The 15,116-nt window shown below is 39.0% G+C and overlaps 1 protein-coding gene across 1 annotated transcript; it reads left to right on the top strand.

Annotated features, from left to right (window-relative positions):
• The first annotated feature begins 98 nt into the window (after nucleotides 1-98).
• Nucleotides 99-2,899, top strand: LOC106430523 (heavy metal-associated isoprenylated plant protein 24). Its single transcript, XM_013871314.3, has 2 exons — nucleotides 99-554; nucleotides 1,348-2,899. The coding sequence occupies exons 1-2, from the start codon at nucleotides 398-400 to the stop codon at nucleotides 1,641-1,643; spliced, it is 453 nt and encodes a 150-aa protein (XP_013726768.2). The 5' UTR covers nucleotides 99-397; the 3' UTR covers nucleotides 1,644-2,899.
• The last annotated feature ends 12,217 nt before the right edge of the window (nucleotides 2,900-15,116 follow it).

Below are 15,116 nucleotides of genomic sequence, written 5' to 3'. Positions count from 1 at the left end.
ATATTTTTCGTAACTCGTCACATAAATAATTAAGTAATGTCCCGTTTTCGTATCCATATTATAAGAAACACACTCACTGTAAGGTGAATACCCGTGCACCACTTTATATTGTAGAGAGAGAGAGAGAGAGAGAGAGAGAGAGAGAGAGAGAGAGAGAGAGAGAGAGAGAGAGAGAGAGAGAGAGAGAGAGAGAGAGAGAGAGAGAGAGAGAGAGAGAGAGAGAGAGAGAGAGAGAGAGAGAGAGAGAGAGAGAGAGAGAGAGAGAGAGAGAGAGAGAGAGAGAGAGAGAGAGAGAGAGAGCTTATATTCTTCAGTTCACTACTCCTCAACTATAATTCTAGCCACCTCTATTATTTGAATTCCTATTATTTCTTCAAAAAAACTGTTTTAAGAGGAAATGGGAGTGGAAAGAACGATGGAATACATATCAGAATTTTTGAAGATGAGGAGGAAAAAGAAAAAGAAACCAATGCAGACAGTAGCTCTCCGAGTTGCTCGTATCGACTGCGAAGGCTGTGAACGTAAAATCAAACAAATCCTATCTGGCGTCAAAGGTATAGCAAGTACTTACATCCAAGCGTAGCCACTCTAGCACCTCCCCTGTTAATTTATTAAATCATTATTATTCAGTGGCTTGTAATTTGTCATGTCGGAAGTCATATATCGGGTTCCATCTACTAACGTTTGATGTTAAATTAAAATCATCTTAGTTTTCTATAGATTTCGGTATTACTCTGAGCAAGCGCGGCCTAATCTTAAAATATAATTATCTGCCTATAGTATGAAGAAAAAACTGATTGATTTTTTCTTTTAACAACAAACGGTTATCATTCGGACTAGAAGTTGCATGAAAATACATACCGGAATAGAACAATCAATAAAAACTAAATTTATATATAAAGCTCGTGCGGTCTTGGTTCGAAAGTTGGTGTCTTGTTTTGTGCCCTTGGAACAGATAGGTTATTATACTAGAATTTTGATCCTTTTCAACTAATGTATATATTTTGGCATATAAAACACGTCATGAGCTTTATCTTATAGCTAATACTGGCTCAAAGTTTAGATCAATAAAAAAATGAAAATTGATTTGTTCAATCATAATATGTGAAATTTATAAATCCTAAAAGTATATATTATAGAGTATTTATGCATCTCTCTGATTTTTTTTTGTGTTACCAGTTGCTACAAATATTATTATTGTTGACAGAAAAATTATCGGCTTCAGCAGCTTCGGTTAGGACGAAACTCGCTATGCATTTCTTGTAGAACTCATCTACTACATCTTTGTTGTTTTTGATAATGAATTAATGATATAACCCGTTATTTTGGCTTCGACATTATTTATAGGGGTGAAATCGGTGGTCGTGGATGCCAAACAGCAAAAAGTGACGGTGATGGGATACATTGAGCCGAAGAAGGTTTTGGAGGCGGCCAAGTCGACAAGGAAGAAAGTGGAGCTATGGCCATATGTTCCGTATACAATGGTGGCGAATCCATACATATCTCAAGCATATGACAAGAAGGCACCACCGAACATGGTTCGGAAAGTCCCGGACACAGCCTCCGTTAACGAGACCACCGTCGATGACTCTTACGCCATTATGTTTAGCGACGAAAATCCTAACTCTTGCTCTATCATGTAGATGGTGTGCTTTTAATGAGTTAATTAATTATATTTATATAATAATATATATTTGTATACAATATTATTCAGTGTAGAGATATTGACCTAAATAAAAAGCATTGTGTGAAGTCTGAGTTTCAGTTAAATATAACGTGAAAAGGAATTTGAATGTGAAGTTTAACAAAGTACTATAACACATAAAATTTCCCATTTTTATTAAGAGAAACATATTAGGATATGGCCCATTAAGGTAAAGAGTAAAGACGCTAGAGTTCTCCTTAATTTCTTATAAAAAGGTGACTCATTCTTCTTTTTTTAATCAGAGAGAAATAGAGCGAAACCCTGCAGAAATTCCGGGAGAATCGAACCCTTGCTGTCGGCCGCCACCTCCAACGACCACCACCGGGAACAAATATCTTCTGCCACCGTCTTTGGTTTGCTTACTCCTTCGTCATCTTCCGATCTACATCTCCACCTTCATCCTCTCAACGATTTATCACTGGAATCAAATCTGATCTCTAATCCCTTTCCTATCTTATGTTGAGTGTAAGACTGCATATTTGTTCTTGTGTGAATGTGTTCTTCTTTATCTTCCTCTATATCTGGATCAGTATTCACAAGAAAGGCAAAGGTGTCAGTTGTGAATTTGTCTCATGTCATGTAAGCCATCAAAGCGCTAATCCTCTGTTAATATCGTGTAGGTATAGATGTGAATGATGTGATGTGTGCTAGATCTATGCTGATTTTTATAATGTGATGAAAAGACGCCTAGATGTGATCAAGTTGTTTAAAGGAAACCGGTTGTGTGTTGAGATGAACTCATGATCAGATAATTATGACTTAATGATGTTTATAGCTAATGATAAGGAAAAAATGAGTTAATGATGAGTTAATGACACCGAGAACAAGTGACGTCTAGAAAAAGAAGATGAGTGAATGGTAAGGACGTCGTAAGATTGAATCATGCCGAGTCAGAGAATAAGTGATTATTATGACCGCGGGTCAATGCCGAAAGGGGACAGAGGGATGCAAGCCAGTAGTCACATAGGAGGCCACGGGCCATAGCCTGCAAAACGAAGGCACACGTGGGACTGGCTGACACGAGGAGGGACGTTTGTCAGAGACCCCTAGATCCTAGAGATCTAGATTGTTTGATGCATGGCAGAATCAATTAACTTATGAATATGCTGGTTGTGTACTCTCACCAAAGCCTAAAACTCCAACGAGTTTTCCCGATCGGCAAACAACTCTTCCTGATCGCCCATGACATCTTCTGATCGCCCGCGGAAGCTCCTGATCGCCCTTGGCTAATTCAAAAACACCAAAAGGTTTTCGACGAGATACTTATTCGTTTTCGGAAAACCAATGATACGGAGACTCAGATCTGAAAAATATGGATCGTCGAACCAAAACCGCAAGACAGGCTTCAGCCTAAACGCGGTCAGGAAGGTAAAGAAAATGGGGAAGAATCGATACTCTCTGTAAGGGGTTGACATACACGAGAAGAGGAAGGGGAAATGAGTAAGCCAAACAGAGGAGAGGCAAATCCGAATCTTTGAGAATGCTAAAGTATGTCCAGCTTGAAATTTTTTGAAATCTGACTTGGAACTTTTGTAGGAAGGTAATAAGAAATAAAAACGCTTTGGAGATTGCCACAAACTTTAGGGAACTTAGAATCTAGGTGGATAGTCTAGCAAACTAAGTCTTATACGATTTTTTCGATCTATTATTCCTTAACTGTTCAGGCGGATCTTGCGAACCGATCTAAACTCTCGCAGAACCGAGAAACGATCGCCACACATACTCAGATCGCTTCCTAGGAATTTTCTTAAAAACCGACATATTCTTATTCGTCAGCCTGAAAACCACTAAGTCACAATTCCAGCGTCGTCTTTAAACCGACCCAGATTGTCGATCATCGCAATCCTCGAAAGAAAAAACGTACACAACCCTTCAAAATATTGGTTCAACAATTTTCTTTCATAGAAAAAAGAGAATGGGTACGTATACTATACTCGTATACTCCCATACTTCAAAATTATTTTTGCCTCAGTGTCAAGAAAACACTTTTGACAAAGCAAAATCTCACAGCAACATGCAGAAAAATACTTAGGCAATGCGATGCCTCATTAAAATCGTCCCAAAATGGAAAACAACAATCTAAGATTCGTCTTAACGATAGCAACGTATCCAAACTATCATGAACATTATCTCGAGGACTATACAACATTTCTTGTCGCAATCATGTGTTTAGAAAACCTGTACCATTAACAAACTGAAACTCGACGATTAACCAAGGGTTTGAAAACCTTTTCGACTTAATAAGGAGAGCTTCATATAAAAGCCAAAAATTATACGAGAAAGCTTCACGCATCAAAGCATTGCTCTCAGTTTCCGTTGAACAAAGCGAGTCGCGGAAAAGCATCAAGAAACATATGCAAAAAAAGTAAAATTGAGAACAGAAGTAGTAGCGAGCACAACAAAAGGAACACTTTCTTCCCGCTTGTTGACTAGATCTACCACTGGTTGACCAATTTGTCCGCTCGAGAAACGAATATGTCATGAGAATCCTCTCAAAAGCCTACAAAAAATGTTCCGCCACTAGATCAACGAAAGAAACTTCAGTAAAACTCCATGAGTAACTCCAAGCAACTTTCACCAAAGATCGAAATCAAAGCATAAAATTTCTCGTAAAAGCTTCGGAAACATCGCTACTTTGACATGTCCGTACATAGCACCGATTTACTACCTTCATAAAACCGGGTCACCTGTTACTTACTCAAAAAAAAATCCTTCATACGATCAGATCAAGTCATACAAAGCAACTTTCTAAAGTAAACATAACATGTTTTACGAAAAGTATTTTCGTATAGCAAAAAAAAAAAGATGTATGATCCGACATTGGACGACCAATCTAAACTTTATCTCTTCGCACTACAATCTTACAGATCTCATTTTTTAGCCATGTGGCTCGCTGGCTTCTGCCTTTCATTCCCCTCGGCCACATCCGAACATGCAATCATCCCACATCAAACCTCTTATGCTTCATCCTCCTTGGATAAAAACGAAAAAAATTTTGTACGACTAAAGAAAACATTATACGAAACATTCGTCGTATAACTGATACCTAAGGTGAAAAATCATTTTCTAACAACATCGGCCATCTTAACACATAAAAGTCTTACTTGGCCTATCAGTCTTGACGAACGCCCTTTGGCCCTCAGCCAACTATGCTTCCCGTAAAGACCGAACCAGAATTTGACATTCCGACTAGAGACAATCGTCAAACTAACATGGTAACACGATAATACTATGGTATAATCCTTGACAACCTACCTCCTTGGCAATGAGGCTGAACACAGCCTTCATACCAAGCAAAAACATTTGAGCAATCACCACTCCACCCAGGCAAATAATGGCCAAACGATAATCCACAATTTGTCTAAAAACACTGAGCGATGATTACACAACTAATTATCGTATAAACCAGAAACTGAATCATACGATAAAGTCTTCCAACAAGACTCACTCCTACCAACCAAACGGTTAACGAAAAGCTTGAACTTGTCGAAAATTGATCAAGTTCTATATACTATACTAATCATTTTAATCCCACAATGTTTTTACACATAGAACGTGGCATGTAAGAAAAAAATTGTAACAAAACTCCTAAAAAATTACAAAATATCCTTTAAAGTACACAAAATAAATCTCTGGAGGCCAACTCTTCACAAATCACAGTGAAGGAAAATGCTTCTTCCCGGGACAAATCTACGCGAACCCTTTGTACTAACTCTTCGATCACAAATCAAACGATTTGGCATCCAAAACAGAAACAACAGTTTTTGTTGTGAACATCCGTAAACAAACCAAAATGTTTCTCCGACACAGGGTTACAACTAAAGTTTTGCGCCACTGCAAAACATCTCTAAGCCTGCAAACATTTCAAATACGAAAAGAGGCATACAAAAGAAAAACCAACCTTCAGCATCGCGAGAAGTCGCAATCTCCTGAAAAACTGTTTTTCGAAGAAATAACTTCCTCGGCGAAATCACCGTCTTCGAAGACCAAACAGTCATATGCACTAACACCCTCTCAAACACATATCCTTCGCGAAGACTAAAAAACGGTAATGTCTACCATTGTGTTTGTTACTGATCACAACAAACCCCTTAACATTGTAAATAGACTTAGCCATTTCATAGAGATAGCTCTCAGACATCCGACACAAGGATAATAGCGCTATAAAAGAAATCAAAAATTTTGGCCAGCACTTCTAGACGACTTAAAAATTCTCTTTGGCGAGATGCTCGGTTCCCGACCAATGCAAGTCATATAAGCCGAGAACCTAGCACAAACTTCAATATCCGAACGAAATCAGGTTGAAGTCACAACAGGTAATATAAAGCCGAGTAGTCATCGCAAACCTTAAACCGATAGTAAACCTAGGTCTTGCCCTAAACCCAGCACACTGGTCTCAAACATCTCAAGGCATATTATCAACGAACCCGATACGAGATTCCAAAACGTGTCTCTTCATCGATAGTTGCGCGTTTATGAGTTTTCTAGAACACAAGTCTTCGGATATTCTTTCTTATGCAACGACTAGTATCACGATCCGAAGAATCACAAAAGAGATGACATCTCACACTCTTTCTCTCATCTCCGCGTATTGCTACTCTATACGTTTTTGAAAGGAGATAACCCAAAAAAAAAAACCACGAGGCGAGTCTCGAGGCCGACAAAGGTCCAAAAATCTCGTTATATATACGGCCCGTTATGGTTAAGACCCTAGGGCTCTCCTTCTTTTCGTATTAAAAGGGGTTCCTCCTTTTATTTCTCATTAGAGAGAAACATAGCAAAGCTTTGCAGATATCCCGGGTGACCCGACGACCCCCAGTTGTCGACCATCCTCCGCCACCGTACCCTTGTTAGGGAACTTAAAATGTAGGTGGATAGTCTAGCGAACTAAGTTTTAGCCGATTTTTCCTGTCTTGATATATCGTTCCATAACTGTTCAGCCAGATCTTGCAAACCAATCTAAACTCTCTAAAAATCGAGAAACGATCGCCACACATATCCAGCTCACTTCCTAAAGAGAAAAAAAAACTAGAGACATGAATTTCTTCTTAAAATCGATTCGTTTCTAGCGATTTTCTCAAAACCAACATATTCCAAGTCGTCAAGCTGGAAACAACCAAATCACAGTCATAGAGTCGTCTCTAAATCGACCCGGATTGTCGATCATTCCAAACCTTAGAAGAAGAAACGTAGACAACCCTTCAAAGTATCGGTTCAACCATTTTCTTTCGTAAAGAAAAAAAGAAAAAAGGGGGGGGGGGGGAGTAGGTACGTATACTATACTCGTATACCCCCAAACTTCAAAAACTTTTGCAAATCGTCAAGAAATCGCTTTCGTCAAAGCAAATCGTCGCATATAGGCAAACGACAATCTAAAATTCGTCTAAACGCTAGCAACATATCTAGACGATCTTGAACATAATCTCAAAGACTATACAGCATTTCTTGTCGCAATCATGCGTATAGAAAACCTGTACCAATATCAAACTAAAACTCGTCGATTAGCCAAAGTATTGAAGTCCTTTTCGGCTTTATAAAGTCAGTTTCGTATAAAAATTTCTTTGAGAAATCTTCAAGCATAAAAGCATTTCTTTCAGTTTCCGTTGAACCAAGTGAGTCACGAAAAAGCATCGAAAACGTTTGTGACGAAGAAAACTCGAGAATAAATATAACATCGAGCACATTAAAGGGAACACTTTCTTCCCGATCGTTGGCTAGATCTACCTATGGTTGACCAATTCGTTCCAGAAAATAATGTGTCATGAGAATCCTCTTAAAAAACCTATGAAAAACGTTCTGCGACTAGATCGTAGTGAAATAAACTTCGGTAACACTTCATGAGTAACTCCAAGCAACTTTCACCTAAGATCGAAATCACAGTAGAAACGTTTCTCATAAAACCCGCAGAAACAACACTACTTTGACATGTGTATACATGTCACCGATTTACAACCTTCGTAAAACCAGTCTTCATTACTTACGCGAAAAATCCTTCGTACAATCAGATCAAGTCTTACGAAGAAACTTTAGAAAGTAAACATAACTGGTTTTACAAAGAATTATATTTTGTATAGCAAACACAAAGCTGTAAGATCTGACTTTGGATGATCAGTCTAAACTTTTCTCTTCGCATTACGATCTAATAGCCATGCGGCTCGCTGGCTTCTGCCTTTCTTTTTCCTCGGTCACATCCGAGAAGGCAATCATCCCGCAGCTGACTTTGCACTGGTTCTGTATTAAACCTCTTAAGCTTCGTCTTCCTCAGACAAAAACAAATCAATTTTCATAAGACTATAGGTAACATTATACGAAACATTTGTCGTAACTGAAACCTAGAGCAGAGAATCGTATTCTACGACTATCGGCCATCTTAAGATGGATAACTCTAGCAAACTTGGCCTATCTATCTCGACAAACGCTCTTTGGCCCTCGGTCAATTACGCCTTTTAGTAAAATTCCAAACCAGAATTTGGCATCCCCTTTAAGGACGATTATAAACTAACATGACCTTAATGTTAACACGAAAGTACCGTGGTCTAATCCTTGACCTACAGCGTCCTTGGCTATCTGAGTGAACAGATCCTTCACACCAAGCCAAACTATTTGAGAAACCATCGCTCCATCACTTAACGGCTAAACAACAATCTACGATTTGTCTAAAAACGTCTCGTGACTATTAAGAGTATAATTATCGTATAACCCACAGTAAAAACTTATATGATAAAATCTTCGTAACGAAACTCAGTCCTAACAACCAAACGGTTAACGGAAAACCTAAATTTGTCGACAATCGACCAGTTCGATACATTTCATAATTCACTCTAAGCCTGCTATGTTTTTCCCATAATATGCGGCATGTAAGGAAAAATTCGTAACAAAGCTCCTAGGGCTATATGAAACATCCTAAAAAATGCACGAAATAGATCTTGGAAGGCCAACACTTCACAAAACACTATGAAGGAAAACACTTTTTCTAATGGACAAATTTACGCGACGCCTCGGTCCTAATTCATCGATTTCAAATCAAACTATTAGCATCCTAACAGCAATAACAGTTTTGACTGCAAACATCCGCAGACAAACCAAAAATGTTTCTCCGACGTAGGTTAAGACTAAACTCTTGCAACACCGCGAAATATCTTCAAGCCCGCACTTTTCAACCACGAAAACGCGGCATGCAAAAGAAAAACAAACCTTCAGTATCGCAAGACGTCATAGACGCTTGAAGAATAAGTTTTTTTCGAGAAAAATACCTTCCTCGATAAAAACACCTTCTTGGAAGACCAAACAGTCATACGCACTAACATCTTCTCAAACACGTATTCTTCGCAAAAAGTCAAAAATGGTAATATCTAACGTTAAGTTTGTTGCTGATCACAACAAACTCTCAACGTTCTAAACAGACTAAGCCATCTCGTAGAGATAGCTCTCGAACACTGACGCAAGGGTAATAGTGCTATATAAAAAATCCAAAATTTTAGTCAGCACTTTCGGGAGACTTAAAAATTGTCCTCGAAGAGATGCTTGATTCCTACCATACAAGTCACGTAAGCCGAGAACATATCACGGACTTTAAAGCGGGACGGAATCAGGTCGAAAACGATATGGGAAACGTAAGTCGAAGTAGTCATCACACCTCCTAAAGCTGTGATTATACCTAGGTCTTGCCCTAAACCCATCACACTGGTCTCTAACGTCTCTAGGCATAGTATCAAACACCCTGATACGAGATCCCGAAATTTGTCTCTTGGCTAATATTTGAACGTCTTAAAAAATCTAGCAAGTTTACGCACTGCAGAAAACTCTCGAAACAGATCACGGATATAGCAGTTCACACAGAGTTAGATTACGGGATGCCAACTCGTAGTCTTCCCTCTACACTGATATAAAATGCCATCGGCAGCAACATGCCTGATAACCTCTACATATAAACTAGACCGTAAAGGTCTCGCTGAAAAACATGTCATTAGAACCTTAACTCAAAACGAACTACGAAAGACTTGATCCCTTCAACAAGGGTACATAGGCAGTCGTCATAAGGCGCAGCCCCAATCTTATCGCATTCCACTCTTAGAAAAGCGAGAAGACCACTTACGACTGACCTTTTAAACCATTAATTCCGCTAACTTACCTAACTTGTCTAACTTGCCAAGCCACTCGCTAGAACTGTTGGGGTCAAAATCGGTCACGACGGAATCAATGTCTGAAAGTCCGTAAAAATTGGCAGAACATTTTTAAGAAAAATAATCTTCATAAAGAAATCTTTACGAAGAGCCTTGCGGTAAAATCTTGTTCAAATCTCAATCGAACCACTAAATACCGATTGTCCGAAGGCAATGGACACGTATCTAAACCAGCCACGGACGAGCTTGAATATGGCGATCGGACCATGGACAAGCCAAGCAAGATCGCTACGCAGTGACCAAGCATGCACACTGCTCTGTCACTACGTAGCGATCGCGCTCTAGCCAAGCTTGGTCGCTACGTAGCGACCGAGCACGCGTACCGCTCGGTCGCTACGTAGCGACCGAGCTCGAGCCAAGCTCGGTAGCTACGTAGCGAACGAGCTCGAGCCAAGCTTGGTCGGTACGTAGTGACCGAGCACGTGCACGTTTCGATCGTTATGAAGCGATCGAGCTTTTCCAAAACGTCGATACGACACGAATCCATGCATTCTTGTCTATTCTTTAATGCTATTTCCCGAACACCGTAGCAAACCCATTTCATGTTTCTAGTCATTTGAAGTCATCAATCAAACTTTACGATAAAAACCGCGGAAAGTTCGTTTTTATCGAAAGAAGCCGTAATAAACGTTTTGAGACAAAAAACGACCCAAAGAGACCTAAGACGTGACTCAAAGCCCAATTACGATTTCTTAACCAAAACCCATAAACCGTAGGACGGTTTATGCTTGGTTCGTTAGGAAAGATAAATGTCAAGTTTCCGCGAATAAATACGAAGTTTTCGAAGATAATTACGAAGATCGGGAAAAATGGAATATCTCCATTTTAAGCTATGACGGCTTAAGGGCAGAAGGAAAAAAGCGTAAACCGAGCTAGGAGCGAGTATATAAGGAGTCCTAGGTGAGAGACACGGAGGAGGGATTTTCTCATCACTTAAGAGCAATTAGGCAACTTTCCGTTTTTGTTATTTCGAGCTGTGACTCAATTAGGTTTAGCCGTCTTAGGGTTGTTAGAACTAGGAATCTCGCCGACAGCTTTCGAGCCCAGGCTTATACCTTGTTGGAAACGCTCATACGCAAATTCGAAATAAGACTTCTCTTTGCTCTCTTTTTACGATTTCTTAAACTTTATCGTCGTTATCTCGTGTTCTGATTGCTTAGCGTGTGGTATTAGCAGATATCCGGGACCTCTGGGAAACTAGGGTTCTCCTACTTTCCTAATTTAAACAAAAATCGACAGTGCGAATTTCGGTTCCCACAGATTGGCGCTAGAAGGAGGGGGGGTACGGATCAATCTAACTCTCAGCCATAAAACGCTTGATCAAAACAATGTCAGGAAATACGAACGACAAAATCGCAGTTTGCAATAACGATGGTAAGAAAGCCCCAGCCGCCACTGCACCTATGGCAAACGCCTACGCAAAAGCCACAGTTCTTGAAAAAATTAAAAACCTTGCTGCGACTTTTCGCCATAGGAAGTGCAATGAAACGAGCTCGCGATTTCTCTTTCTAAACATAAAAGGAAATGATAAATCTTATCATAAGTTTGGCTCATTACCGAACAAAAAAAATCTCAATGCGTAAGGGTTTTACCAAAACACGTTTTCCGAAAACATTTCGGAAGGGTAAAACTTGTTCTCCCAAAAAATGCAGAAAACCCCTAGGTTAATCGAGGAAAAAGGAAGCGCAACAAATCGATTACACAGCTCGGTCGCTACGTAGCGACCGAGCACATATACAATTCGATCGCTACGTAGCGACCGAGCACGCACACAGATCGATCGCTACGTAGCGACCGAGCACACACAAAGATCGGTCTCTACGCAGCGATCGAGCATGCACACAACTCGGTCGCTACGTAGCGACCGAGCACGCACACGGCTTGGTTACTACATAGCGACCGAGCTCCAGCTAAGCTCGATCACTACGTAGCGACCAAACGCGTACACAGCTCGGTCGCTACGTAGCGACCGAGCACGCACACAGCTTGGTCGCTACGTAGCGACCGAGCACGCACACAGCTCGGTCGCTACATAGCAACCGAGCTCAAACCAACTCTCCACTCGCTACGTAGCAACCTCTCAGGCCTAAAAGGGTCCTACTTTGCATTCTATTTTGAATCCTCATTGAAACGCTTTTCGTTTCGTCTCAATCGGAGTTTCCGTTCAGATTTTACGACGAAAACAAGTAGGACTCGTCTCGGCTTACTTCTACTCGCTACGTAGCGACCTGTCAGACCTCCACTCGCTACGTAGCGACCTGTCAGGTCTCAAAAGGGTCCTCCTTTGCGTTCTCTTTTGAATTCTCATCGAAATTCTTTTCGTTGTCTCAGTCGGAGTTTCCGTTGAGATTTTACGACGAAAACAAGTAGGACTCTTCTTGGTTTGCTTCTACTCGCTACGTAGCGACCTGTCAGACCAAAGCTCGCTACATAGCGACCTGTCAGGCCTCAAAAAGCTCCTCCTGTGCGTTCTCTTTTGAATCCCGATCGAAATGCTTTTCGTTTCGTCTCAATCGGAGTTCCCGTTGAGACTTTACGACTAAAATAAGTTGGACTCGTCTTGGCTTACTTTTACTCGCTACGTAGCGACCTGTCAGACCTCCACTCGCTATGTAGCGACCTGTCAGGCCTCAAATGGGTCCTCCTTTGCGTTCTATTTTGAATCCCGATCGAAATGCTTTTCGTTTTGTCTCAATCGGAATTTCCGTTGAGATTTTACGACGAAAACAAGTAAGACTCGTCTAAACTCCTATGCTTGCTCCTACTCGGCCATACCTCCATTTTTGTGTTCTCCTTCAAATCTCGATCGAAACGTCTCTTGTTTCGTCTTGATTGGAGTTACCATTGAAACTTTACGATAAAAAAAACCCCCGCAAAGACTAGTTTTCTCGCATGAATTCAAATTAATCGTATAAAACGGCAACGGTTAACTTAAAACCTTAGCCACCTCAACTATACGATTACGTTGAACCTTTTTATAAAAATTGACGTCGTATCTAAGGAGAAGATAACAGTCAAGTTTGGAAGATAAATATCAAGTTTCAAAGGATAAACACCAATATCGAAAATGGCGAACATACACGAGAAGAGCAAGGGGAAATAAGCAAGCAAAACTGAGAAGATACAAAACTGCATCTTCGAGAGAACTAAGGTATTTACGACTTGAAATTTTTGAAATTAGACTTGGAATTTTCGTAGGAAATTACTAAGAACTAAAAACGCCTTTGAGACTGCCATAGAACTTTAGGGAACGTAAAACCTAGGTGGATAGTCTAGCGAACTAAGTCTTAGGCGGTTTTTCCTTTCTCGATATATCATTCCATAACTGTTCATCCAGATCTTGCAAACCGATCTAAACTCTCCGAAAATCGAGAAACGATCGCCACGCATATCAAGCTCGCTTCCTAAGGAGAGAAAAAACTAGAGACATCAACGTCGTCTTAAGACCGATTCGTTTCTGGTAATTTTCTCGGAACCGACATATTCCAAGTCGTCAACGTTGAAACAACCAAATCACAGTCAAACGTCGTCTTTAAATCGTCACGAATTATTGATCATTCCAAACCTCAGAAGAAGAAACGTACACAACCCTTCAAAGTATCGGTTCAACCGTTTTCTTTCGGTAAAAAAAAAAAAGGGGGAGTAGGTACGTATACTAAACTCGTATACTCCCAATCTTCAAAAAACTTTTGCAAATTGTCAAGAAAACGATTTTATCAAAGCAAATCGTCCCTAATAGGCAAACGACAATCTAAAATTCGTCTAACCGCTGGCAGCTTATCCAGACGATTACGAACATAATCTCAAAAACTATACATCATTTCTTGTCGCAATCATGCGTACAGAAAACCTATACCAATATCAAACAGAAACTCGACGATTAGCCAAAGTATTGAATCCTTTTCTGGCTTTAGAGAGCCATTTTCGTTTAAAATTTTCTACGAGAAATCTTCAATCACCAAAGCATTTCTTTCAGTTTCCGTTGTACCAAGTGAGTCACGGAAAAGCATCGAAAACATTTGCAACGAAGAAAACTCGAGAATAGATGTAGCATCATGCACATTAAAAGGAATATTTTCCTCCTGATGGTTAGCTAGATCCATCTCTTGTTGACCAATTCGTTCCAGAAATGAATGTGTCATGAGAATCCGCTTAAAAAACCTATGAAAAACGTTCTGCGACACTGGTAATACTTTGAAACACTATCATAGAGCCACAGACCGTCTGAGACCCGAGAAGCAAAAAAAAAAAAGAAAAATTCACGAACTAATCTCATTTGCTGATATCGAGAGGTCTGTGTGCCTATAATGTTACGTATTTTCAGTGTAACGATACTGGAAATACTTTGCAATGTAACACTGGTATTACTATGACATACTAGCATTGTAAGACTGAAAATACTAGGAAATACTATCATTATAATACTGGATATACTAGCATTGTAACACTGAAAATACTAGGAAATGCGTAACACTAAAAATACTAGGAAATACTTCAGATCTTTAACACTGGAAGTATTTTGATTGTGAAAAAATAAAGCTACAATTTCAATGTAGAACTTAAAGAGTATTAATATGCTACAATTATTACACATGACAATAAAGTAATATATAAACCTTGAAGCAAATTGGGTGACATTAACACTTATTACCAATTTTGTGTACAAATAACAATTAAATAAAAAGTTAAGGATTAATTTGTAAATTAAAAAGTTAGAGCATCTCCAATGGTGTTTCATTTTTCACTTTTTGCTTCATTTTTTACTCCATTGGTACTTCATTTTTATCTTCATTTTTTTCTTCATTTCTTCAAATTTTAAAGAATTGAACAATATTTCTTCAAATTTGGAGAAATACTGTTCAGTTGTTCATTTTTTGAAGATGAACTCTTTTATTTACAAACTATTCCTTAACTTTTATTTATTGTTATTTTTTACTTAAACAAATTAAAAATATTAATGTCATCCAATTAATTTCAAATTTTACATTATTACTTTAATCTAATTGAATGTTAATAACGAAGAATATTAAATTATTGATTTCTAAGAATTTTATGTTCGATTTAGAAGAATTTTGAATAAAATAAGATCATTTTTTTTGTTTTAAAATATTTTTAATCACTTAAGAGATATATATGTATTTAGTGCTTTTTATAAAATCTTTTGTTTATTTATTTATGTTATGTGTAATAATTGTATTATATAATAATTATTAATTTTTAATAAATAG

Source organism: Brassica napus, chromosome A9 (genome assembly GCF_020379485.1).
Source record: "Brassica napus cultivar Da-Ae chromosome A9, Da-Ae, whole genome shotgun sequence".
Classification (NCBI taxonomy): Eukaryota; Viridiplantae; Streptophyta; class Magnoliopsida; order Brassicales; family Brassicaceae; genus Brassica; species Brassica napus.
Note: the sequence above shows the minus strand (reverse complement) of the source record. Positions and strands in the feature narration are given on the sequence as shown.

Coding starts and splice junctions, on each gene's coding strand:
- LOC106430523 (XM_013871314.3), top strand. CDS start 398: ATGGGAGTGGAAAGAACGATGGAATACATATCAGAATTTTTGAAGATG. Junction 555..1,347: donor AATCCTATCTGGCGTCAAAG/GTATAGCAAGTA, acceptor CATTATTTATAG/GGGTGAAATCGGTGGTCGTG.